General features: G+C 37.7%; 1 protein-coding gene across 3 annotated transcripts in view; it reads right to left on the reverse strand.

Annotated features, from left to right (window-relative positions):
• larp1b (La ribonucleoprotein 1B) overlaps window positions 1-26,564 on the reverse strand; it is a 67,487-nt gene that overhangs the window by 5,370 nt on the left and 35,553 nt on the right. Inside the window, exons 5-15 of one of the 3 annotated variants that reach the window (XM_022672716.2) lie at window positions 25,799-25,921; window positions 23,438-23,600; window positions 14,178-14,322; window positions 12,768-12,942; window positions 11,678-11,955; window positions 10,504-10,563; window positions 9,742-10,104; window positions 2,532-2,649; window positions 689-846; window positions 500-606; window positions 119-282 (exon numbers count right to left, since the gene is read on the reverse strand). In XM_022672716.2, coding sequence (XP_022528437.2) covers window positions 119-282; window positions 500-606; window positions 689-846; window positions 2,532-2,649; window positions 9,742-10,104; window positions 10,504-10,563; window positions 11,678-11,955; window positions 12,768-12,942; window positions 14,178-14,322; window positions 23,438-23,600; window positions 25,799-25,921 — 1,854 coding nt within the window. The remainder of the gene's footprint in view (window positions 1-118; window positions 283-499; window positions 607-688; window positions 847-2,531; window positions 2,650-9,741; window positions 10,105-10,503; window positions 10,564-11,677; window positions 11,956-12,767; window positions 12,943-14,177; window positions 14,323-23,437; window positions 23,601-25,798; window positions 25,922-26,564) is intronic. The other 2 variants (XM_022672717.2, XM_022672718.2) reach the window with 2 other exon arrangements.

Genomic DNA, 26,564 nt, shown 5'->3' on the forward strand with positions numbered 1-26,564 from the left:
TTTTTGACTCTGTTATTGTTTTTTATGAGGTACACATGACAGTCAGTAGTGAGTGATCTATGTGTAAGGATTGCTGTCAGTAGAGTGTGTTCAGAACAGAGTGTGTGTGTGTGTGTACCATTAAGGCAGCGCCGGCGGTACTTGTGGTAAACCTGCTGGGTGAAGCCATTCTCCTGGAGCAGCTCATGGGACGGGTGCCAGAACTTGGGCAAAGACTGAGGGGTGCAGCTATAACTACCTGACTGCAGGGGGGCGCCTTCTGATGGAGAGGCATTAGAACTACTGTTTAAAGAAAGTGATTGAGAGAGAAGGGTTTAAAGGGATTAGAGGGGATTATACGGGGGAAAATCATTACATTTTAGTGGTTTACGGTGTATTGAGTAATTATTTTTGTTCACAGCACAGAAATAAGATGGATTACTGCATGTACATTACAATGTAGTCTGTCTGAATTGACAACACTTCATGCAACTGTGGTGTGTGTGTGTATATTTCTAACCTGACAGAATTAGTGCGGGGTCTGTGCTCTCTGGAGTCCATCACCCAGCCCACATGGCTCTCCAGGGGAGGATTGGAGCTGTGTCGGGTTTTCCTCTTCCGGGGAGTCTGAGAGAGAAAAGCCAGTGAGTAATCTGTAACAGACTCCTCTACTGTTTGCAAAAGCAGAGTAGCAGTATGTTGTGTATACCTTTCCATCAATGTTGCCACTGTCCTTAATAACAGGATAAAAGCGGGGTGTTTTTGTCGGGTCTTGGCGACCGGGTGTGCGTGGGGTTCGGGGGGTCCGTGGAGCACTGGAGGATTCTGGGACATTGGTGGGGAATGAATGGGCCAGGCTGGATTCGTCTACAAGTAATAGATAACAATAAATAAACAGTAACAATAAAAGACCTGCATCACCCTATTATCAGTCAGTTATGCCTATTCCGTATTTTCCTTTCTCTCTCCACCAATCATGTTAAGGAAATTTAAAACACATCAGCTTTCCCCTTAGACCAGGGGTCTCAAACTCATTTTTCTGGGGGCTGCTGGAGTTAGAGTCTGGGTGAAGCTGGGCCGCATCAGGACAAGGACTCACTGAGTGTATTTTCTTCAACGCTTTCTGCCATGTTCTGTCCAGTTATGCTACCCATCGATACGTGCTTCCTAAAGACACAGATGCATGCGCTACCCTATTTTTTTAATTATCTTATGTGTTTTATAATAATTCTGTTTTCCAGTATTTTTTGTGCATTTAACAACCTGGACTCACTGTCATTACACTGCCAAAGTGTAATGGCAATTAATAATAATAATAATAATAATAATAATAATAATAATAATAATAAAAATAATAATAATAATAATAATAATAATGTCTAAAATAAATACAAAAACAGATTATAATAAACACTTACTACCACAACTTTACCCTAATACTGTGATTTAGGCTATCCAAAAATAGTACATTAACATTTACTGGAAACATGCTCTAATATAGTGTGCTTATTTTGTATATTTACCTTTAAATATACACAAAGGGTAGCACAGTTTGAAAGAGTAGCACATTTGACAGAACACCGGATCTATCGGTGGGCCATGACGTTTTTGAATGTAAATGAAGCAACAGATGTAATCAATCATAAGTTTAAGATTTTTAATCAATCTCAATGTGATCTATAGATATATAAATCCATATTCTGTTTTCAACTTCTCCTCTGTGGTTAAAAGGCAGTTGTTCTGTGTGTGTGTGTGTGTGTGTGTGTGTGGCTTGTATGTGTGTGAAGTCACAGCCACTGTTCCCTGACTGGCTGGATGCAGCGTGGTGGCCGGATTTATCTGAATAAAGTGCTGCTGAACTTTTTTGCTAGAGGGCGGGATGCGGAGACTCTGAAATTAGATTTCAAGTCACAGGCTACAAAATGGCCCGTGAGTTTGAGACCCCCACCTTAGACAAACACTTTAACTTTATTCTCACAAAAACTCCTGCCATGAAAAAATATTTTCATATCTTTAACAACATTGTACTTCTGTGCGTAAAAAAGTGTGTGAAGTGCACACCACATTTCTGTAGCGTGACAGCTATTGATTTAAAATTTTATTATTACAAACATCATCAGCATTAAAAGCTTAGTTATGTATATTTTAACAGTTAATATAGAGAATTTGTTGCAGAAAGTAAGGTGCCCGATAATAAGGTACCATTCTAATTCCTTTTAATTAAAACAACTTTTTTCTTTCAAACAAGTGCAGGATATAAATCTACACACATCTCTCCTCATTTGGGTGAGTAAAACGCTTCTGTTTATTTACAGTAAGCTTAGAGTTTCAATGTTTTGATTGAAACGGTCAATTATAGGGTGATGCAGGTTATAATTATTATCTGTCGGTCTGTCTGTCTATAAAATGTAGTGTAATAATGTATTACTATAATTAATGTCTATATAGCTGATTTTTAAATTAGATTTATAGACTTCCAATCTAAACAAAACATGCACTACAAAATCAACCCTACTTTACAAAAGCAGGAGAGAAAACAAAAGAAGAACTACCTTGGCAGGGAGGAGGTGGAGGGGGCACTTCTTGGTTGGGTTCGACAGGCAGTTTAGGGGTCAAAGTCTCAAACGTGTCCTGACTGATCACACTGATCTTCTTAAAGTTCTCTACTTCCTGTTGATGAGGAGAAAGACACACAAACACTTCACTCTTTTAGAAGGTGCTGCATAATCTAACACATCACATTTGATTACTTTCTTTCAGTGTTAGATTTTCACTGATATTTCTTAATGAGGCGAGAAAACAATGCACACAAATACTCAGTGAGGAGCTGTCACTTTAAGGTACAACCTCAGTATGGACAGCTTACTACACAGCTTACTACACAGCTAACACACTCCAACACACCACATCACCAGAGAGCAGAGTAACCAGGCTACTACACTAATTCAGTGTCACTTAATGGAGCTTAAACATTCAGCAATGGTGTAGCAATGCATCAAAGAGGATGATTCAACAAAAGCAGCAATTATACTCATTTATTTTAATAATACAATACAATGGTCAGCATAGGACTGGGCGATATGGAAAAAAATCTTATCACGATATAGTTTTTCATATCAGCCGATATCGATATGTATCATGATATAAATCAACTCATTTTCTGTTACAATTAAAGGTTTCTTGTTACTCATAAGTGATAGAATAAGGGAGTTATGGCCAAACTCACTAGCAGGTTTAGAGCCTTGTGGACAGACACTAGGATGTTCACATCTTGACAGGTGGGCACAAGGTGCTAAGACAGCTTTTAAATTCATTTTAAAAGTCATTATACATCCACACAGGTCCGCAGGCAACTACATAAAGCAAAATACAATAGTATATCACAGTGTTCATTTGATTTTGATACAGTTTAGTCTTAGTCTTTTGACTAAAATGTATGTATTAGTTTTAGTTACATTTTAGTCTATCGGATATTATTAGTTTTAGTCACATTTTAGTCTAGTTTTAGTCTAATAAATTTTGGTCATATAAAAAGTATGTATTACATATGTTTTCCTGTTTTTCTATTTTAGATTTGTTGTTATTTTGAGATTATTTACTGCTAATGTTTATTAAAATAAGTTTCCTGTAATGGAGGTGGGAGGAATAAAGTCAAGTTTCTGAAATGATGCACTTCTTCTGCAGTACAGATTTATACTAACATTACTGGCTTTCAGTAGACTAGACTTACATTACTTAACAAGTGTATTTAAAACTCGTTCAGTTCAGTAACAGCAATGTTTAGCTCCGATTAAATGCAGCTACACAGATTTTATAATCTTCTGTATTTAGTAAAATATCCAGCACAACAGACTCTCTATTAAAAACTAAAAACACAAAGACAGAGGAGAATTCTGCACTCAGGGTTTTCTAACAGAAACAGTGAGAGTTATTTAACGGAAAGTGCTTATTTTCTGTGTGTTTATATGCTAAACCATCACTCGTGCTAAAGTTAACGTTAATTTACACGGAAAACGGATTAACAAGGCTAACCCATTAGTTACCCGTTAGTTTATTAGAGTGTAAAAATCAGTGAAGGCACCTTAGCTAATGATGACAGATTGCACAGATCCCTTTTACACCTAAAACGTCGCTAACTCTGAACTCAGACAAGCTAACCTATCCTAACAAACAGAGCAGTGTTACCTGCCTTCAGAAATCTGAACAAGCTCACCTCTCTAAATATCTTGATGAGGAGACTCCATGCCACATATTTAGGAGTTGAGTTTTCCACTCTAGAGCAGCTAAACTTATCCTATAAATGATATTTTTGGAGTAAATGGGAGAGGCAACGCTGTGTAGATCAGCTGTGCGAGTGTCAGAGGGAGGGGAGAGGGGGGGGCCTGATCTCGTGCTGCGCCTGTTAGCAGCGCTACTTAAACGGGAAATAGAAAATAAAGTTTATCGAATCCTATCGTCCGCCTTTTTATATTTATCGCGATATATATTTTCCTCGATAACTATCGTTATCGTTTTATCGCCCAGCATTAGGTCACCATTGTGCACTTTTTAGGATGCCTAATTTGAAGTAAACAAGGGTTTGTTACCCTGATGTAATCAGACTATGGATGCCCACACAGGACAAAGCTGATATCACTGTAAATCACTGGGCTGCTGGATCTCCCAGGCAGAGTGCAGAAACACTGTTTCTCGTATAGCCGGTGCAGGCAAAGACATGGCCCCACAAATAAGCCAAGCGATTTAAAAGTGTGCATTATTACAAACATCATCAGCATTAAAAGCTTAGTTATGTATATTTTAACAGTTAATATAGAGAATTTGTTGCAGAAAGTAAGGTGCCCGATGTCTGATCTCCATGCCACATATTTAGGAGTTGAGTTTTCCACTCTAGAGCAGCTAAACTTATCCTATAAATGATATTTTTGGAGTAAATGGGAGAGGCGACGCTGTGTAGATCAGCTGTGCGAGTGTCAGAGGGAGGGGAGAGGGGGGGGGCCTGATCTCGTGCTGCGCCTGTTAGCAGCGCTACTTAAACGGGAAATAGAAAATAAAGTTTATCGAATCCTATCGTCCGGCTTATTTATATTATATTTATTATATTATATTATATATTATATTATTATATTTATCGCGATATATATTTTCCTCGATAACTATCGTTATCGTTTTATCGCCCAGCACTAGGTCAGCATGATGCAACATACACTACACTGGTCAACAGCTAGCTAACCAGCTTTTGAACCCCTTTGAGCATCAAAGACATGCCAATAGAAGCTAGTCATGAGTTATATTTTTCAGCAAATATTATTTAACTAATAATACCACCCCCCCCCCCCCACCATATTTCATAACGCACTAGTCCATTCCCTAAATAACTGCCTATTGGTCAGACATGAACAACTGTTGCTTACAGCTCTTAAGATCCATTCAAAAAGATGTGAAGAAGGTATCGGTGATTCTTAATTAAATGGCTTAGTATAATTGTTGTTGGAAACCCAATACAGATGTCTATCACTGCTTTTTAATGTAAACAGCTTTTAAGGGACAGGATTATCTAGTTACAGTGTTCAGAAATAAGGTCTAAAAGATCCTGACTCTGTTCATCAGTCACCTTTACTAGGAGGAAAGAAAGGCTGGCAATGTTCCACAGTTGACTTATTTTATTGTACAAACACATTATAGGTCAATTCAGCACTAAAAGCAGCTTGATGGGTTGAGTTTTATAGGCAGTTAAACAAAGCGAGAGTTTGTTCAAGCAAGAAATAGTCTTCCGGACAGAGCACAGAGACAGACAGTAGTGAACTGCCACAAACATCTCCTTATAGTCATATATTTATATTCACATATTCACTTGACCGTGTGACTGTCCCTAGAGCAAGTATATTTGGATAAGCAAAATTTGACCTTTCAAACACAAGTCATCGCAGAAAAGTTGTATTTCATATAATTATTACTGATGGGTTGGAATGAGAAAAATGTTGCAAAAAGTTCAGAATATCAGCATATGTACATAGCATATGTGCAATATTATAAACTGTGTTAAATACTGTTGTATATTATATATTTTTTTTTAAGTTAGCAATGTGTGCATTCTTGTTTTTCAGAAATAAAATTTTAGGTAAACTTATAGAAAATCTAATTAAAAATACAATATATAATCACTTCTGTACTTATATTTAAAACAGTACAGCAGTAATAACGCTGGGCTTGTAGGGGTGAATCACTTAACTGTACTTTCACCTTTAGCTTAAGATAAGCAGTTTTGACCTTAGTGTTGTGAACACAGGTGGCAAAACTCACACTGAGTGGGCCTGCACGATATTGAAATAAACTGAAACTGCAATCTTACATCTTGCAAAAAATATAAATTGTCAATTTAGGCACTCCTGGTTTATTTTATGTATAACTAAATAAATGCATAATATATTCTATAGACACACTGCTGCACATTTAATACACAAGTACTGATTATTTACTAAACGTAACAGATTTGATAATAATAAAATGAGCATCTTACTTATGGCATGTGGGTCACACTCGACTGGAACTGCCATTATTTAAATTAGTTTACTGTGGTGGAAAATTGTCAAATTAACAAACACAACATACATTTGAGATTATGCTTGCTTTTTACTTACAATGGTTTTCACAAGTTATCTCAGTGTTTCTTTGATGTTGTTCCTTTAGTCACTAATTTGTATTCACTGCTTCTGGTGTTTCAAAGTCAAATACAAAACCATGATAAAGGAAAAAATAAACACAGATAAAAGCAGGCAGTCCAGATTAGGAAGAAGCATGGCATTTGTTCTGCATTGTCCCTTTTCTAATTCTTGCCTAAATTTAACCAAATTATTTCTACCTAAATCACTAATCACAAATCACTCAGGCAAATAATTAAATTAAAGTAATAGTTTTTGTTTTTTACTAGTTTAATACAATTTCAGAAGGCAAAAATACGAACAGCGAAACCAATGGTGGAAACAAACTATCAATGTATTACAATAATAATTACTACTGCCATTATTAAAACAGTATTTTACTGTGGTAGCTTATTTAATGCTTATTTAACAGCTATAACTAGCAGGTTATATTCACACAAGACTGAGTTAGAGGATCATCTGCCCTGATGTCCCTGTGAGGCTTCTCAAGAGGCAGTGCTAGGAAATAAGGGGTTTATTTTAGGAACAGATGCATTTTGGGAAGTCCTTGCGATTGGCCCTCCTGTAAAGGATATGTGCTGGGTGATATATAAACTGAGGCCTGCCACTGTAAGCACTAACCTAAAATCAGAAGAGTGTGCACACAGACCCAGTGTGATTTATCACTAATGTAAGTGTATTAGTGCAGACAGGGTGATGCACCTCTGTGTACATGTACCACTTAACACCACAGTGCAGACACTAGATTCGGATCGATTCAGTGCGACTGCGTTCCCGGGAGTATTTAACCCGTACGTCAGTGTAACACAGCTTTGCCCTCTGACCTAATTACCCCTGACATGAGAGCAGTGTAATAGGGCAATGCCCCAGTGTGTATTTAACACTCCTGACATCACTGCTGTACATTTTAATACAACACTAAGATCAATATCAGTGCAGTATGGATGTCAACCCTTTTATTCTAAGAGTGAAAGGAAATGTGGGTAAAACATGAGAATCTATTACCAAAAGAACAGAACTTTTACTCCCACCATACAGTCAAAATAGCATCTACCATACATTGTATGCTATGTAATCTGGGGGAATTCTTTAGGCACCTTACAATTAAATTTGATTCTGATTTAGAGGTCTGTGATGCGCTTATAAAATGATTACTGATGCTTCTTGATGCATCTTTTTCTTCTTTACAGGATTTCTTTATGCTTGTTGACTTCATAATGTAATAGGCTCTTTTATTTTTATTTACTTAAAAGAAAGCATAATTATTAATCAAATTAATCAAATGACTAATACAAGCATCTAGGATTAATATTGTTAGGGTAATAATATAACCAGCTATAAGATAAGAAACAAGGTGATATTAAACCACAGTTAGTTCCGTCCCTGCAATGTGATTGGCTGAGATGTGTTCTATGAGTGCCGTTATTAGCCGGTAATGCACTGTACCCAAAAATCTCCATGTATTACTCCGCCACATACAGGTAACCTTGCAACGATGCAGCACTTATATACCAAACTGCTATAAACAGAGCAGTAATGGAACAACTTTAACTGGCGGATCTTTCAATAAACATTGGTAATGGAATTGTGGTATAATCGCAATAATACATTTGAGTTTCATGCTACCACATGCCTACAACTGCAGCACAGCAGTTCCAATATTACACATTACAGCACTCCCTCTTGTGTATTACTGCTTATTTATAATATCTCAGGGCAGTTTTGTTTTTCAAATGAGAATATTGTAATGTGTGGAGTTACTGAGAATTTTAACAGAGAAAATAAACTAAAACTGTAGCTGCTTATTTTACAGTTGGAAAAGTTGGAAAGAGAAAAACCTCCCATCAGCTGTGTGTGAAAGAGAGAGTGAGAGAGAGTGAGAGTTTGGAAGAAAATGAAATGAAGGAAAGATGGCTCTGTAGGGAGCTTGCTCGATTAGTGTTTGTGCTTATCGAACAAAAAACACAACACACTCACACAGACACATTTGTTTGTTCATGAGTGAAATGCGAGAACAAACTTTATGAATATTTTAGAACATGGAATCGTACAAGCTAACTAGAAGGTCAACATGTGCACCTTTTGTACAAAATGCGTAGATACATGTTGGAAGATCTAAATCAATTTTTGCCATCTGTGAAGTTCACACACTCCTACTATTTCACGATACACCACTTCTTATGATTGTTGCTTTGAGCTATATTAAGCAGCAACCACTGCTGGCACAGATGTGCAAATGTTTGCAGACACATACAGCTTGTCTAATCCCTGTAGAGAAGTAATTCCAATAGAACTAGATATCTCTGGAGAAGATAAACATAAAACTATTGGCAGCGTGTCTAATTTCAGGTGTTGGCTAGTGGGGTATAAAGCCCCCAGCATTGAGCTGTGGAGCAGTAGAACTGTGTTCTCTGGATTGATGGTGCGAGTTCCAGCCAATACTTTTGGGGTGAGTTGAGGAGTTGCGGATGAGGTGGAGTGGTTATCACTCAAAAGCCTACCTCACTAATGCTACAGCCTTGATACCCTTGATTTTAGAAAAAACAATACATGGAAAGTTGTCCTAATACTTTTGCCCATATAGTGTACAAGCACTAGGCATTCATCATATCTTCATAGATTATATTTTCCCATAATCTTTCATAATCCATCCAAATTGAATTAATTCTGACACTGTGTTTTGGTTTTCATTCACCAAAACACAGTGTGTGGTAAAACAATATGAAAATAATTACTATGTATTATTATGTCTGCATATGTTTCATCACTGGTGTAAATGATCTTCATGCTATGAAAACTGCTATGCATTACTTTGTAATATATAATTCATTAATTAGCGTGATGCTAACTACCCTTCTAAACCCCTCAAGGTTTTTGGAAGTATTTAGCAACTTGTAATAGACTGGTTGTGTGGTTTCTGCCACTCTATGACTGAAACTGTTTTCTAGAACATGGATTAATTGGTGGGGTATAAGCTAACACTACTTGTAGCTCCACTGCAAAACTAAATGAACTAAATAAGCTAAATAAACTGCACATTTAATCAGCAACTCGAGGTTGGTAGCACCTGTTTATCTGTTTATCTAGGACAGGTGTGCAGTACCTTAATGTTGGTGCTGTCCAACTGCTTGTCCTCTTCTGTCCACAGGTCCTGCTCGTAGTAATAGAGACCGTCGTTGATGGCCTTGGCAAGTTCAGCTGTGATTTTGGCGCGAGAGACGTGATTCCCGGTCCGGTCGCCGGCCGGGTGTTTCCGCAGGTGTGGCGGAGTTTGCGTCACAATCAGGATTTTGTTCACATCTCTGTCGTCCAGCTCACCGTCTGAGTCATCATCCGACCAATCGGTGAAGGTGTTTTTGCGAGGTGCTGCCAGTCGTTCCATCTCTTCATCAAACAAGAAGTCCAGCTCCTCCTGGTCGGCCTCAGGCTGCTGGTTTGGACTGGAGCGGACCGGTTCAGAGCGCTCCTGTGAAATAGAAAGCCAGTTAATTAATCACAATCAACAAGCAATAAAAGAGTATACTTAACTACACATGTGCATAGAAGTAGTGTGTAGGTTTTTAAAGCACACATGTACAGTCTAATGCAAAAGCTATGGCACCCCTGTTCAAATGACAAACACATTTTTAATTGTTCCAGTGTAAGTAGGTAAATCAATTGTCTACTGGAAGCAAACATAAATGTTACATTTAAATGTCTTTCATCTGTTAAATTCAACAAATAAACAGTAATTGTGCATTAAAATGAAGAAATGTGTTTCAGTTGAGTATACTTAACTATATTTGGAGTCTGACCAGAAATGCCCACACTTTTGCATAAGACAGTACAATGTAGAAACATTATTTAAAGAATGGAGATACTCAACTATAACTGCAGAAGGCTCAGACTGAGGAAGAGGAGAAAGATGATGAAGAATTACAGTTTGCTAGATTAAAACAGAAAGGATTGAAAAGGAAAATGGAAAAAAATAATTATGAGCAGAGAAATAGAGTTTGCTGTTATGCCCTCGCTATGTTTTCCCCGTTTCCTAGTGTGTTTCTCTAGTACTTTTCCTTCACGTGTGTGTAATTTGTAGCTCCGCCCCTTCCCCAGGTGTTCAGTGTTTCTTGTTCCTATTTATAGCACAGTTTAGTCCATGTTTAGCCGTCGGTCTTTGCACCTTCCCCCGTTGTCTGTCACGTCACGTTATTGCTTTCTCCACGTTTCATATTTACTCGCTCTTGTTTATTGTCATTCACGTTATTTCTAGTCACGTTTATTTCCTGTTTGTTTCTTTGTTTATTTTGTATACATTTACGTATTTATCCTTTGTATATATATCCCTAGCCCTGTTTGTTATTATCTGTTTTACGTTTCTCCCTGTTGTTTGTTTATGTACATAGATATATTCGTTATTCCCCTGTTTGTTTATTTGTTATTTACTAAAGTATTGGTCTTACCCGCATATAAATCCGCCTCCCGTCTGTCCCCCGCGTTACATTTGCAACAAGAGGAGTGAGGTCATATTGCAACTCAGATAATGAAATGTTTATCATGCACAATTACAGAATATGTTAACAATCATGTTAAAAAATGAGGAAATCAGTCTGGACTAGGGATGCACCAAATAACTTGCAACGAAAATTATTAGTCAAAAAAGATTAAAAAAAAAAGAATAAGTAAAAAGTAAAAAGAATATATTCTATGAATATCAAAAATAGCAGAGCTGAGGAAATTTCTCATTGGAACAGCAAAGCTGAGGTGAATTTCTCATTAGAACAGCAGGGTCAAGGTAAACATTTTACAAGAATAGCAGAGCTGAGGTAGATGTCTCATAAGAACAGCAGAACTGAGGAAAATGTCTCATAAGAACAGCAGAGCTTAGGTAAATTTCTCATAAGAATAGCAGAGCTGAGGAAAAGTTTTGATTAGAAAATAGCAGAGCTGAGGTAAACTTTACTGCTACTATGTTTCATTCGCTTTGCACTACTTTTTCCAGATTGTAGCTTTAATATGCTTTATTATATTATTTGAGTAGTCTGTACTGTGTGTGCTTGTACCTTGGTTTTCCCGGAGGAGTTTCTTTGCCGTTTTTCCACCTGGATCCAATGGCTCTCGTGGTCGGGCAGACTGCTGGACAGGCCTTTTGGAGTATCTGCATCAGGCGTATTGTTGCACAGCCCTGCAGGTGTTCTTTCAGCTGTGCTGGACACATTTTTGGGCTCAGTTGGTGACTTGCTAGTTTGGGGTTTGACCTCTGTATCGGAGCTGTCGTTTAGTTGGCCGTTGGTAGTAGGGGTGGGCTCGACTGTGATGTTATTGGCTGGGGATGTTGAGACTGAAAATGCAGAGTTAATGAGTTAGCATCACTCTACTACAGCTCTAGGTAACATCTCTCTCGCTATCTCTCTATTCCTGTCTGCCCATCTTTGTACCATCTATGGTTTGTAGTCAGAAACTTCATTCCAGACTATGAAGAAAAACACAGAATTTAAAGTGTTAGAAAATTAAAATACTCTGTGAAGCTTTAAGGTAGCCTCTTATCTGAGGTGCTGTTAATTTGCTGTTTCTGAAGCTGGTAATATTTTAATTTTATCAGGATATTTTCAGTTCTTTAATTTTTTTCAAATTGACTGATTGGTAAAACTCTTAAAGTTGTTTCTTTTTCATTTTCTTTACTTGAGCAGTTCTTGGCAAAATACAAATTAGAATAAAATAGGTAAAAACCTCATAAAGCTGACTGAGAAAATGCCACCAAGATGGACAAAGCTGTCATCTAAGCAGGAGGTGCTACTTTAACAAAATCAAAAATATAAAACATATTCTGTTTTTTTTTTGTTGTTTACACTTTTTAGTTTGATAAATAATTCCATGTTTATTTTTATAGTTTGGATTACTTTAGTATTAATTCACAACACAGAGATTGTTAAAATCATTAAAAATCCAAATTTTTGACCTGTACTGTACATTTATCTGCAAACAAGACATCATGGCACCTCAGAACTGCCAATCAATAGCCCAATATTAATGAGCTCATGCATATAAATGACCAATGCAACTGTACTTATTGTTATTGCAATGCAGCAAAAAAAAAACCCTGTTTGCTGAAAAACAGCTAGATGGACGACCCAGCAAAGCAGAAATGAGCACCTGCGTTCAGGCAGGTGAAGGTCTGTCCCGGTACGAACTCAGGGCAGTGTATAAGCTGAGTGAAATCTGTGCGAGGGGAGTCGACTGGGAGTCCAGGGATAGGCCAATGCTCCGGGTCCTCCTTTCTCCTCATCTTCTCATCCACCAGCTCCACCACATCACTGTTTTTAACAGCCTAAACACACAAACCGACAACAATTAAATGTTGTTAATCTCCCTATACATGCATATAATGTGTGTGAATTCTATTTAATTCTAATAAACCACTAAACCAATAAAATCTCTCTTTAATATGAAGCTGTTCATACAATATGCTCCACAGGACGTCTGCTAACATACAGTATATGATATGAAACCTACTTATTCATTGTTTCTGTAAGGGTAATAACTGTAATAAGAAAAATATGTTTCTACTGCTTTTGCTAGAGGCACGGCATTGCTGTGAGGATATGATTCAATTTAGTGATCATCACTTAATGAGTTCAGCATGTTAGATGATCACCACCCCACCTCATCACCAAGTACTCAACTCATCCCAGCTAAAAGTACTGGATAGAGGAGGTGTCATTCCAGATGAAGACAGTTCCACTGCTCAACAGCTGAATCATACAGGGGATTTTCGTTTTTCTAGCCTTTGGTGGCATTAGGAATAGAGATGGGAAGATCGATTGGCTATGTATCAGTATCAGCCAGTTTTCGGCAAAAATACACAATCAGCTGATACTTCTCTGGTTTATGGTTAACTTGAATTTGTAAACAGAGCTCACGAGCACAGCGCGCTAGACATAATGATGTATGCTGACTCCAAAGTGTGTCTTGAACGCGCTGCCTTATAAAGTTCCTTATGGGTTTAAATGCTGCAGAACAAAAGAGCTGCCTTTGAAGGCAATGACTACCTAGGCAGCTGCCTTTAGATTGGACCGCAACTATAGTGTATAACCATATATAACTTCTATAAACTCTATAATATTTTTAATTTTTAGTTTTTTAATTTTTAGTTTAATTTTCAAGTCAAAGTTTTAAGTTTTAAATATGCAGATACTTTGTGAAGAGAGGGCACTATTTAAAGCGAGGTGTAAGCTATTGTTGCTTTTACATTTAATTAAATATTTTTTTAACCCTTTAACCTTACATGTAGCTTTCATATTAAACATATATACAAATATAACAAATATAATAAACAAATATAAACTCTTTATATTTTAGTTAAGGAAAGTGTAAAATATAAAAATCACAGCCACATTAAAGAGTGACAGAAAGATGTTTCTGACAGAAGCAAGTCTATCTACTGAGATTTCCCTGGAAGCTTCTATATGTAAAAATGTAATTAAAACTAATTTGATTAATCAAATGAATTTGATTAACTTCCCAGCCATAATTCAGACTGTAGAGGTCAAACTCAAATCTCACCTCTATGATGAGGTTGATGTCGGTGGTCAGGGCCTGGACACGGCGGAAGCCAGCAATCAGAGAGATAGGCAGGAAGCCCTTGGAGTCCATCTTCCTCCGTAAGAAAAAGTCTCGTTCCAAGTTATGCAAGCTGAAGTAATACTCACTGGAACAAAGAAAACAAACAAAATTACTTTTTTTTTAAAAAATCACACCAATCTGTTTAAATAACATTTATTATTAAATTCTGAAGTAGTACACTTTTATTGTCATTCTAAAACAAATATATGCCTCTGATATTATAACATAATAATGCAGGTACACACTTTTTAGGAGCATTAAACAATAAAACAAAGTAAACAAAATGGCCAATATATAAAACGGCAAAAATGACTGAGGTCATGTCTACATATTGTACAATACCAGTCACCTGCGCACTTGAATTACTTGAATGCTTCAAATTTTCCTTCAACACTTTTTAAAAAATGTTTAAAAATGTTTCATTTGCATTATAGTGTAGGGTTAGCTGTGCTATGGTGCTGCTAAAGTAAAAAGGTTTAAGACCTAACATTGGCTGCTTAGGTGGGATGGGTATTGAACCCACAACCCTGTAGTGAATAGCCTAGCATTCCTCAAAACATTGGACAAGAGCATTGGTACACTAACCAGTCCATGTTATTGATTTATCATGGCTCACAAAACTGGGAACGCTCTAAAACATGGACCAACTGAAGCCTCTGAGGATCAGTTTAAGGGATACTGGACTAAAATATGTGAAATTCTGTTTAAATTTTGCAGCTCCAGGGCAAAACTAAAAGAGCCGGAGTTAAGAAGCCAAATAGGTTTCTGCAGATTCAAGAGAAGAAAATGCCATGCCACGCCACAAAACAGGCCAAACAGTGTACCTCTGTATTGTACAGTTCCTTATTTCCAGCTTAAGAGACTCTGGGTCAAACAATCTCACACATACCTAAAGAGCCAGTGAGATAAGGTTTACTAAAACACTAATAAAGGCCCTTTTTTCGCTACAGCACCAAAGGCCATGGAGTGGCGTGCCAGTACGGACCCTTTACAGTTACCATATCTTTTTCCTTTTGCTGCTTTGCTTAATCAGGGCCAACAAGTGCACATCAGTGTCTCGTCAGTGGCTGTTGTTGTAACAATCAAATTTCCACTCTTTTCTCTGCTCCATGTCTGCTTTTGATCTCTTTACATTTTTAGCTAGCTAGCTAGTTGTGTTAACATTAATTTTATGTCTGATCTGATATTACAGATTAACATGGACATAAAAGTTAGTTCAGAACACTTTAAGACACAGGTTGGAATGTAAAAGTTGAAGAAGGACTAGACAGATAATTCAGTGAAGTCTGTAAGGAGGACTGTAGTTAGATGAACTACAGCGTATTTTTCAACAGTCATTAAGTTAGTTAGTAACTAACTAGCTAGCAAGCTAGATAACACTAGAGTTTTCAATACAGCAAACAAAGACGATTACCTTCCACGTCCTGCAATAACCCCTCAATCCAGTTTCTCTAGCCTTTTAGGAAAACAGTTCTGGGAATCTTGCACTTATTTCCTGCCCATTTTTGACTGCTTTCCCCCTTAATTTAAGGAGGTGTTTGAGGTTAGTTGTCCACACAGGCGCTTCCATTTAAACTGGCGGATATTCTGCTGGCTCCCTCGCTTCCTGGAATTTCTGGTTTAGTAGTGTAACCCCCAGCCCCGCTTTTGTTTTAACATGGGCGCAGAGTGAATGAGGTGTATGGGAATGAGATTACTCATGTTGGCTGTTTAATAAATACGTTGTGCGAGAATAATTAGGGTTCAAGCACCGAAGGTGCGTAGAACCCTATTGTTTTTGCTAAGATTTTTCTTCTTCTTATTATTATTATTATTCTTTTTCTCCTGAAAAAACAGTTGTGCAGCCTAAACCGTAAGTCATAGAGAAATGAAACTTGGTAGGTAGATGTAGGATCAGTGCATCTCGGTGGACAACAAAAATGGCACCGATTGGTCAAGTGGTGGCGCTATAAACAAGGAAATTCATTTTTCACAATTTTCTCAATAACTCAAAAACCATAAGACCTACATTCAAAATTCTTTTTTTGATGGATTCCTTGGGTCAATACCAACAACTTTCCAATTTGGACCATGCACTTCCGTCTATATAGATTTGTTGCTAATTTGCATAATATGCAAAACCTACTTTTGCAAACTAGTCCTAGGAATTTTGACCAATCCTGGCATGTTTCGTATCAAAATACTCGTGAGAGCATGCGCTTCAATATTCATTAAGAAAAAGTTGAAATATGTAAACAATATGGCCGCCATATGCAAATTAGTCCTTCCGGATATATGCCCCATTCACTTCAAGAGGTAAATTTGGAGCACTGTTTCTCAGCAACCGTGCAACCTAGCAAGTTGAAACTTTGCATGCAGAATCTATCATACAGCCTCTAAAGGATGTTCAAAGGGCAACTTAATCAATCAACATGGCTGAACACCATCAGCCAATCAGCATTCAGCAGACATTTTGGCAGGCTGAATGTTGCCCAATCTGGATGATATTTGGCAGTTATGTTCAGGTGGAGACACTGTAGTGACCTGCAAAGTGCTGAAACAATCCGCCCACTGGGGGGCGCTGTTCCAAAAAAACGAGTATATGTCAATCATGCTGTACTATTTTGACATCTAATTGTTTTTGCCATATTTAGTACAGTGGCTCTGACAAATTTCTCAATACAACTATGTTTAAAAAGTGCTTTGTTCATTCATAATTGCTAATTGTTTGAAAATAGCTATATTGAAACTACTCTCTGGATATTTGGCCTATCACCTCCATTTCAGTCTTGCTGCACACTGTAGAGTCTCTAGGTAAATGTTCATTAAAAACATTTGTGAAAATTTCACATACAATACTCTCCAGGCATCAAGCAATCTGTGCGTCCTTGGAATTTCTAACCTAAATTGCTGTAACTCTGCAGTATTTGCTGTAATCTCACAATGTTAAAGACCTCTGTACAATATCACTCTGATGAAGCGCCATTTAATACAGAACTAGATTAAGAATAACTTGACATTACATGTCATATCAGAACATTCACTCCTTTGTGCCTCTTCTCAACATTAATAACAGGTGAAAGACTTTTGATCATTTTAAATGTGACAGAATGTCTCCAATTGTGTTAGACCTTCTTACACATCACCATCCTATGCTCTAGTAGGCACCATTGTGCTAGTTGGTGCTTGATGAAGCGCCATTTAATTCAGAACTAGATTTATAATAACTTCGTAATTACATGTCATATCAGAACATTCACTCCTTTGTGTTAATTTAAACTTGTTTGGTCAAACATTTCAGCTTGTTCTGCAAAGGTTCAAAGGTCAATCTGAATACCACTTTGTGAACATTCTGGTTGAAGCCACCTGATCAATACCAATAACATGTAGACACCTTGTGACTAGTTCTAACTCACTTAATGAATATCCTACAAAGTTCACTAGATTTACATGTGAATTTAAGCACTGATCAGGTTGAAAGGCCTCTGCTCAACATTAATAACAGGTGAAAAACTTGATAATTTCTAAATGTGACAGGGCATCTCCAATCATATTAGACCTTCTTACACATCACCATTCAATGCTCCAGTAGGCACCATTGTGCAAGTTGGTGCTTGAACCCGATGATTGCCGCTTGCGGCTATATTTATTTTTGTATTTTTTATTACAATTTAGAAAAAGGTACTGAAAAAAGTATAATTTGAGTATCAGTATTGAAAGTATCGTATCCAAATATTTTTTTTATACAGTGCCTTAAAAAGTACATAGAAAATTAGCACATAATTGTGAAGTGGAACGAAAATTATATGTGTTTAAAAACTAAAAAAATCAAATAAAATCAAATAAAAATCTGAAAAGTGTCACATGCAGAAGTATTCAGCCCCCCTATATCAATACTAGTAGAGCCACCTTTCACTGCAATTTTTTACCCATTCTTCTTTGTAAAAAAACTTAAGATTAGTATAGTTGGATAGAGAGTGTCTGTGAACAGTAATGTTCATTTGATGCCACATCTAAAACCTTCCATTGTACCTCAGGCTGCTTCCAAGATGTTCTTTTCCAGGATTGCCCTGTATTTGTCTCCATCCATCTTTTCATCAGCTCTGATCAGCTTCCCTGTCCTTGCTGAAGAAAAGTATCCCCACAGCATGATGCAGCCACCACCACGTTTTACAGTGGGGATGGTATGTTCACGATGATAAGCATTACTTTCTGCCACACATAGTGCATGGCATTTAGGCCAATAGGTTAAACTTTGGTTTTATCTGACCACAGACCCTTCTTACACATTTGCTGTGTCACCTCCATGGCTTGTGGCAAACTGTATATACACCTATGAACAGCTGTTTATACAGAGACTAAATCACACACAGCTGCACTCTATTAACTAAATAAATGACTTCTGAAGGCAATTTATTAGCAATAAAGATACTATGAAATTTTGAAACAACGCTAATTCCAGCGATACCAGGAAATCAATGGCTCTGTTTTGGCAACAACTCGGCATCATAATACAGGGGGTTACAATTCACTATATTGCAATATTTTGCGATAATGTAGGCAAGATGATGGATTTTATTTGATATTTTTTTAAGAAAACTGTCATGATATAAACATCAATCAGATTCATTAAACCTAAATTAAAGAAAATGTTATTTTTTATCCAATCAGGACATGGGGATCTGAAGACAGACTACACCACAGCTATCTAGTGATCGTGATTTAATCACTAAATGAACCACTGTCTGAAATGTAACATATTAACTTTTTAATAATCAATACTTAACACAGTATTGATTGTTAATTATTTAAACCATTTCTATGCTAATATAGGTGAGACCCCACTTGGACATCTTACACGTAGGCCTGTCACGATAACAAAATTTTTAAGACGATATATTGTCCCAGAAATTATTGTGATAAACAATGATATTTTCATTTTAAAGCGCCTGTCTGTCACAGAAATAATATACTAGCATAATAATACTAACTGCACTAAATATTAAACAGACCTTTATACAAAAATTAAGTAACAACAAACAGATTAAAGTAACATTTACATTAATAATTTTTTTTTAACTCTTTAACTCTTGATATAACACAAAGGCATCTGCAGATTCTTTTTTCTGATCATATATGCATATGCTGTAAAACACACATTAGCTCAAAATCACACGTGTCCATGTGATCAAAGACACAGACGGCTCAGCCATGGCTCTTGCTATAATTATATATTTTAATGTAACTGTCAGACACTCGAATGCGTTTGCCAGCTAACATCTCCACACACTCTCCGCTGTGTGTGCATGTGTGCATGTGTGGAGGTACAGTCACTGGTGCAGCTCTGCATGCACTACACTCATTAACCGATAGATGTCGCTGTCTGACAGATTCGACAGAGAGCCAGTGAGAGAGCAGCACTAGAGATCAAGTGTTCCAATGTCAGTCGGTAACTTAATTATCGCGACAGGCCTACTTACAAGTGTTCTTTAATGGACATTCTTCTGTGCATTTCAGGTAAGGAGTATACTTGCATTTAGCACTGTTGTAATACAGGACTGGGTTATTTATGGGTGGAGCAGAACCTCCACACCCAACATTTCATAACCTTTTCTCTGCCAGAGCAGGTAGGCATGATGCACAACCAGTTAAGAGAAATTCATCAGTGTTTACTTAGAACCAGTTCTCACAGTCTTTCAGAATGCAGTGTCCTCTCCATGTTTATTACTGTACAGAAGACCTCTCAGACTGCAGCTCCACAACACTATATATCCTCCTGAGATAATATATATATATATATATATATATATATATATATTATTCCAGATTTTTAATATATCTTATTATATTAAAAATAAGAAGATAAACACAAATTGTAACTGTAAAATGCTTCCTCCAGAGATAAGATTCACTACTGGGCAAAATAGAAAGCAGTACATCCTACAAGAGACACTGAATAAAAGTTGTAATTTGAAAGAGTTAAAATGACTTAATTTCTCAAACACTCATATATTTCAGATCATCAAATATATTCAAATATTTTCCCCCAATAACTGGTTGGGCCTCCTTTAGCAGCAAGTTTGCTGCAACTTGCAATGAGTGTTTCACAGCACTGTGGAGGAATTTTGGTCCAGTGTATATTTGCAGAATTGTTGTTATTCTGCCACATTGATGGTTTTCAAGCATTAATCACCTTTTTAAGGTAATGCCACAGCATCTCAAAGTTTTCACTTTGTTCAGCCAATCAGAGGTGGACTTGCAGGTGTTTTTTTTTGTCATTGTCCTGCTGCAGAAGCCAAGTTCGTTTCAGCTTGAAGTTACGAACAGACGGCCGGGACATTCTCCTTTAGAATTTTTGGTAGACACAGTTCCATTTATCACACAAGTCTTCCAGGTCCTGAAGCAGTGAAAACAGCCCCAGACCATAACACTACCACAACCATATTTTACTGTAGATATGATGTTCTTTTTCTGAAATGCAGTGTTACTTTTATGCCAAATGTAATGGGACACTCACCTTCCTAAAAGTTTTATTTTTGTCTCGTATGTCCAGAGAGTATTTTCCCAAAAGTCTTGGGGATCATAGAGATGTTTTCTGGCAAAATAGAGACGATCCCTAATGTTCTTTTTGAGTAGCAGTGGTTGTCATCTTGGCACTCTGCCACACAGGCCATTTTTGCCCAGTCTCTTTCTCAGGAATGCTGACCTTAACTAAGGCAAGTGAGGTCTGAGGATGTTGTTGTGGGGTCTTTTGAGACCTCTTGGATAAGTCGTCACTGCGCTCTTGGGGTAATTTTTGGTTAGTTGGCCACTTCTGAGAAGGTTTACCGCTGTTCCATGTTTTTGCCATTCATGGATAATGACTCATTGTGGTATAAAGTTTTCCAGACTGATAGATCTTCTTTACTTTCTTTCTCATTTGTTGCCATCAACCGCGTCTATCGTAACAATCAAGTGCCAGCTTCATTCCAGAAGCTGTTAGACTCCTAAACTCCACCTAAACTTCACCAAAGCACTGCACTGACAATTACATATTTAAAACAACACTGACACATTATGCATACTGAGACACTTACTGTTGCAGCGTTAGTGCAATGAATAGCAGTATAAGTGCCTTCTGCACTTATATGTACCATATGTGATGTAAATGACAAAGTCTCTTTAAATCTTTAATGTTGGGTTTGGGTGCAGTGGCCTTGTGTATATAACGAGCCCAGGGTTATGCACATTGAGTGCGCACAATGTGCATGTGTTGCTTAAATAGCAATGAATGTCTGACTACTGACAATGGGCCAGAAATTTACCTGCACACATCACCTCTCAGACCACCCATCCATCAACACAGAAATATTCCCAAGATCCAGAATCAACATGTGTTTGTGGGGTGTCAGATAAGGCCCTTTATCTAAAAAAAAACTATTACAGCATTTTGAACGAAAAATAAAGCCTCACTGGGCAATCAACAGGACAAAAATAGACTACATAAATGGTGCTTGACTTATAGAAATTGCAGGTGTCAGGAAAAAAACCCCACCAAAACACCACTATCAGTCGTACAGACACTTATTGGGGATGAATGGAATTCTATCCACTGTTTTATAAATCTTGTTCAATGTGTGTGGGTGGAGTCTCAAGAGAAACATGTTTGCTCACACTATACCGTTTCCACAGCACAACAACTTTCATTCTTTAAATACTTGAGGTGGGGGAAAATTGCACGTTTTGGTCCTCCAAACAGTGACTTCAGAAAAACAAGTTGCAATTTCTCTGTATCCCTTGCTCATTTGCTCTCTCTCTTTCTCTCTCCTCCAACTATGTGTCTGGAACTGTTTTGTTGTCCTTTTTTTATGTGTTCCGTGCCTGCTCCTTTAAGAACAGCCCTAACCACTCCAACATGCACAGAAACACACACAGACACACATCCAGGATCAGTTTATTAGCACTGAAACCAAACTACACAGGAGCCATTTACAGGACTGCTGCTTTATCTGTGTGTGCCTGTTCTCCTTGTGGTGCACCACTGAGCTTACTCAATATCATTACTGAATCACACATCACACGCACACACACACGCGCACACACACACACACACACACACACACACACACACAGTTCCTCATTCGTTCTTTCACATTTACGCATATGTACAAAAATATGTATATGCAGATGCATGCGAGTACACACACACCACTTTGCACTCCAGATCACTTCACCTCTCCCTTACGCAGAAATGCTACATTTATCCCCAACCCCCCCTTTGCCACACACACAAACAAACAAACACACACACACACACACACACACACACACACACACACACACACACACACACACACACACACACACAAAAACACACACACACACACACCGCAATTCCTGCCCTGATGTAATAGCAGCAGCTCCACCTTCTGGTGGAAATTTGTACTGCATACCTTAATCTGGCCTCATGGCAGATGTTCTTTATATTTTGACATAATCTCACGATGACCAAAATGAACTTTTTCTGCAGTTTTGGTGGTAAGAGAGAAAATAAGTAAAATGTAGATAGTACAGATAGTACACTCATCACTAAATACAATTAAATCTTCAAAGAAATGCTCAAGAATCTGGTAGAAAGCCTTTACTGAATTGCAGAGACAGTTACTCCAACAAAAGCAGGACTCTTTTTAATCCTCTTGATTTCAGAAAAAAACAATGGTTTAGCAGATGTTCTAAAAACTTCATATAGTGTAATTTATCATGCTTTGTGGTTTAAAAAAATTACATGTATTAAGCAGCTTTACAGTGCATAGCCCACCTTGTTAATGGTGTAAAAATAGTGATTTATTTGCATGGGCAACCCTAAGCCTGTTGGAAGCATCAGCTAAAAGCACTGTATTTTAAAATGCTGGGGGGTGAATGGAGGTGGGCTATTCAACAAAAGTTTGTACTCGTTATCATGTTTCACTACATTTCACACCAGATTTCTCCTTTAATACAGAGTCACACAGGATCAGAACAGTGAACACCTCCACAGAGTCTAAGGAGAGTGTGTGATGATTTAGGCTCAATTAGAGCCATGCCAAAAGGTGTACACAGGCTTTTATTGCTTGTTATTTACATTAGCCTAGAAGAGACAGGCTTCAGAAACAGCTGTCGTAGCTGACAAATATCGGCAATAGGATAAAGCATTCACCTTAATTAGGCTGGATTGGAAAGTAGAAAGACAGATGTTTACTCACATCTGGCGCTTAATGTACTCTTTCAGCAGACTCTCCTCGATGGTGTACATCTGTACCCGGTTACCGTCGTCATAGAAATACATCATATTGGTGCCGAAATCCTGGGGCATGGCAGAACTATCCAAGAAGGAGTCCCGGTAACTATGTGAGTAGTCATACCGACCTTGGGAACAAAAGGACAAGAAAGTTGGTAAAGGTTCTGAAAATCAGTATCGACTCATTACAATGACTTATAATGTATTACTAAAATAATTTATTATCCACACAGAGCAGTCCTCCAACTACAATGACCACCACCAAATTCTGATTACTTTTTTTTCATAATTTTATTTATAGGTTTTCTTTGGAATACAGCATTAAAAGAAACAACCCTTTTCCATCCCAACCCTCCCCTCCTCCCACCCCAATGCAATGCAAAGAAAACAGCATAATGGTGTATATAAAACATTCAAAACATAAACATATAAAATATGTATCACATGTAACTGTGAATAGCACTCACATAGTCATATGCATTTATCCATATAGAATTATAAACACAAAAATAATAATAATAAAAAATAAAGAAATAAATAAAAAAAATAATAAAAATAAAAAGCTTGGAGAAATGTGACCTACACACATGATAAGTTTTATCTGCCTTGCATTGTACTTGACCAGGGACCATACCAACTTGCTACTAACCTAGGCTAGATAAGCATCACTACAACTTGTTTGCAATACATATACATAAGAAAGAAAATTACAGCAGGGTGTATCAGACTGAGGACATATTATCAACAAATTCTATAAAAGGAGCCCATGTTTTAGTAAACTTAGCACGTTTGCCACTGCGATTATATCTCATCTTCTCCAGTGGAATCATTGACAGTAATTCTCTGACCCATTGTTTGAAAGAAGGAGGTTTCACTGATTTCCATCCCTGGAGAATCAGCCTCCGGGCCATCAATGTGGCGAAGGCTACAGCATTCGACTGAAGGGCAGTAAATTGTTCTCCGAATGGAAACACGCCAAAAACAACGCAATTGTGGGATTAGGATCCACTGTCCCCCCACAGATGTAAGAGATTGCTTCAAAGATCTTCTCCCAAAAATCTACTAATAGGTTGCATGACCAGAACATATGACCTAATGTGGCTTGACTATGATGGCATCTTGGACACCCCGGATCATTTCCGGGGAAGATTATGGCTAGTTTTACATTTGAATAGTGTAGCCTATGAATAATTTTAAACTGGGTGAGTCCATGTCTGATGCAAAGAGAGGTGGTATGTATACGATTTAAGCTATGTTGCCAGGTCTCTTCATGAATTGCATGAAATGAAGTCCTCCTCCCATGCTTGTTTCTTAGCCTCACTAGTAGGGGGGCTGATTTCCTGGATTGATTGGTAGATTTTATGGATGGATAGTCAAACTGGGTAATACAAAACAAGGCATTAGGCACATTCCAAAATGGCATGCAGACAAAATAGATTCAACAGCAATCAGAAGATAACAACAAAAGCTTAAGTATGGTTGCTTTGGGACCCTCGGCTGACCTGTACTAAACTCCCAGGTCGCCCTAGCCTCACCTAACTTGAGGCTAAACCCACACATTGGCTTTAGATATCACCAGCACCTGGCGCTATTAGCAACTCAGCCGTCAAACCCTAGGGGCCGGGTCGTCACGTTGGTCCGAGGATGAGCCGGAGGCACCAGGCCTTTGAGCAGGTGTAGCTGTGTTTCTGTTTTTTGCAGCCTTGCCAGCCATTCTCCTTCGCTTGAGTGTGATGGGAAAACTGTCCCAAAGTTGAAGATAATTTAAATCCTTGTGTACTTAAACCAAAAGTGCCTAAAAGCAATGTTTTAAACTGAAAGTTCTGAAGAGCCTTAAAATACACGTCTACTCCATAGCTCTCTCGCCACGCCCCCTGATTACTTTTTTACTTTTTTTTTTTTTTACTTTTACTTTTTTTTTAAGTTTGGTTTATTTTAATATTACACTGAATTTTACACACTCAGCGACCACTGACTTTAGATTTATTTCTAACCTTATTAGAAATTAGAAGTTTTATTCTAATGCTTCACAGTAGTAATTACATGTAAACACACCTACAGAACACTGACTGGGTTTACTGGGGTTTATTTTAATGTATATAGTTTTATGTAACTGACCCCTGACTTTGTTTATTTAGGTTTATTCTAATGTTACAAACAGGTTCATTACAGTTCATTACAGGTAGACACTCACTGACCACTGACTATATCTTTTTGGGTCCATTTTAATGTTATAAAGAGTTTAACAGGTAACCAGTCTCACTGACCAAAACCTTTGTTTGTATGTTTGTAATGCAGAAACAAATTAAGTTGCAGTGACCGTTACCTCGACCACGACCTCTGCCCCTGCCGCGACCTTTGCCCCGCCCCCTAAGGCTGCCACGGACGCTGCTGCCTTCGCTGCGGATGCTGGATGCATCGTCAAAGAACTCTCGCTCTCTCCTCCAGCCTGAACACACAACACAAAGACGAGTTAAACACACAACAAACACAGAAAACAGAACAACATTTCATCATTAATGCTCCCAAATATTCCAACCAGACAGAGGCCTAACAAATTACTGAAACACTTATATACCTATATTTAGACATGTCCCCACATTAGTTATTTTTTATTTTTGCAGTCAAAATTCTACGTTTTACTGATTTATGCACCGAAAGCAGCCTGGATTAATTTTGTACAGTACCATTGTCCAACCTCTCTTTGTTTAGGCAATCTTTGACACCTGCTTCTTTAAGACTAAAATACCAATAGTCAGCAACCTTCTATCTTAACGTACCCCTCTGTGCATTACAAAGAAAACATAAATACATAAATAAATAAATACAGCTTTTATTAATAATATTAAGATTACTGTTGTTGTTTTACCGCTGTTGCATTATAGGTATTTTTACTGTTAGCAATGATCTTTCAATGGTTTAACATACTTTGAAAAGTGCTTCAGTTCATGCAAACAAAGCCACAGGGACAGTGTTTGGCAGTGTTCTTTTTAGATCAGCCCTGCACTGCGCATTTTACAATGGCGAATCAATTAGCTGATTAGCTGATGAGTTGAGTCAGGCGTGTTGGAACAGGAAGAGCATTAAAGCAA

The sequence above is a fragment of the Astyanax mexicanus genome, chromosome 14 (assembly GCF_023375975.1).
Source record: "Astyanax mexicanus isolate ESR-SI-001 chromosome 14, AstMex3_surface, whole genome shotgun sequence".
Lineage (NCBI taxonomy): Eukaryota > Metazoa > Chordata > Actinopteri > Characiformes > Acestrorhamphidae > Astyanax > Astyanax mexicanus.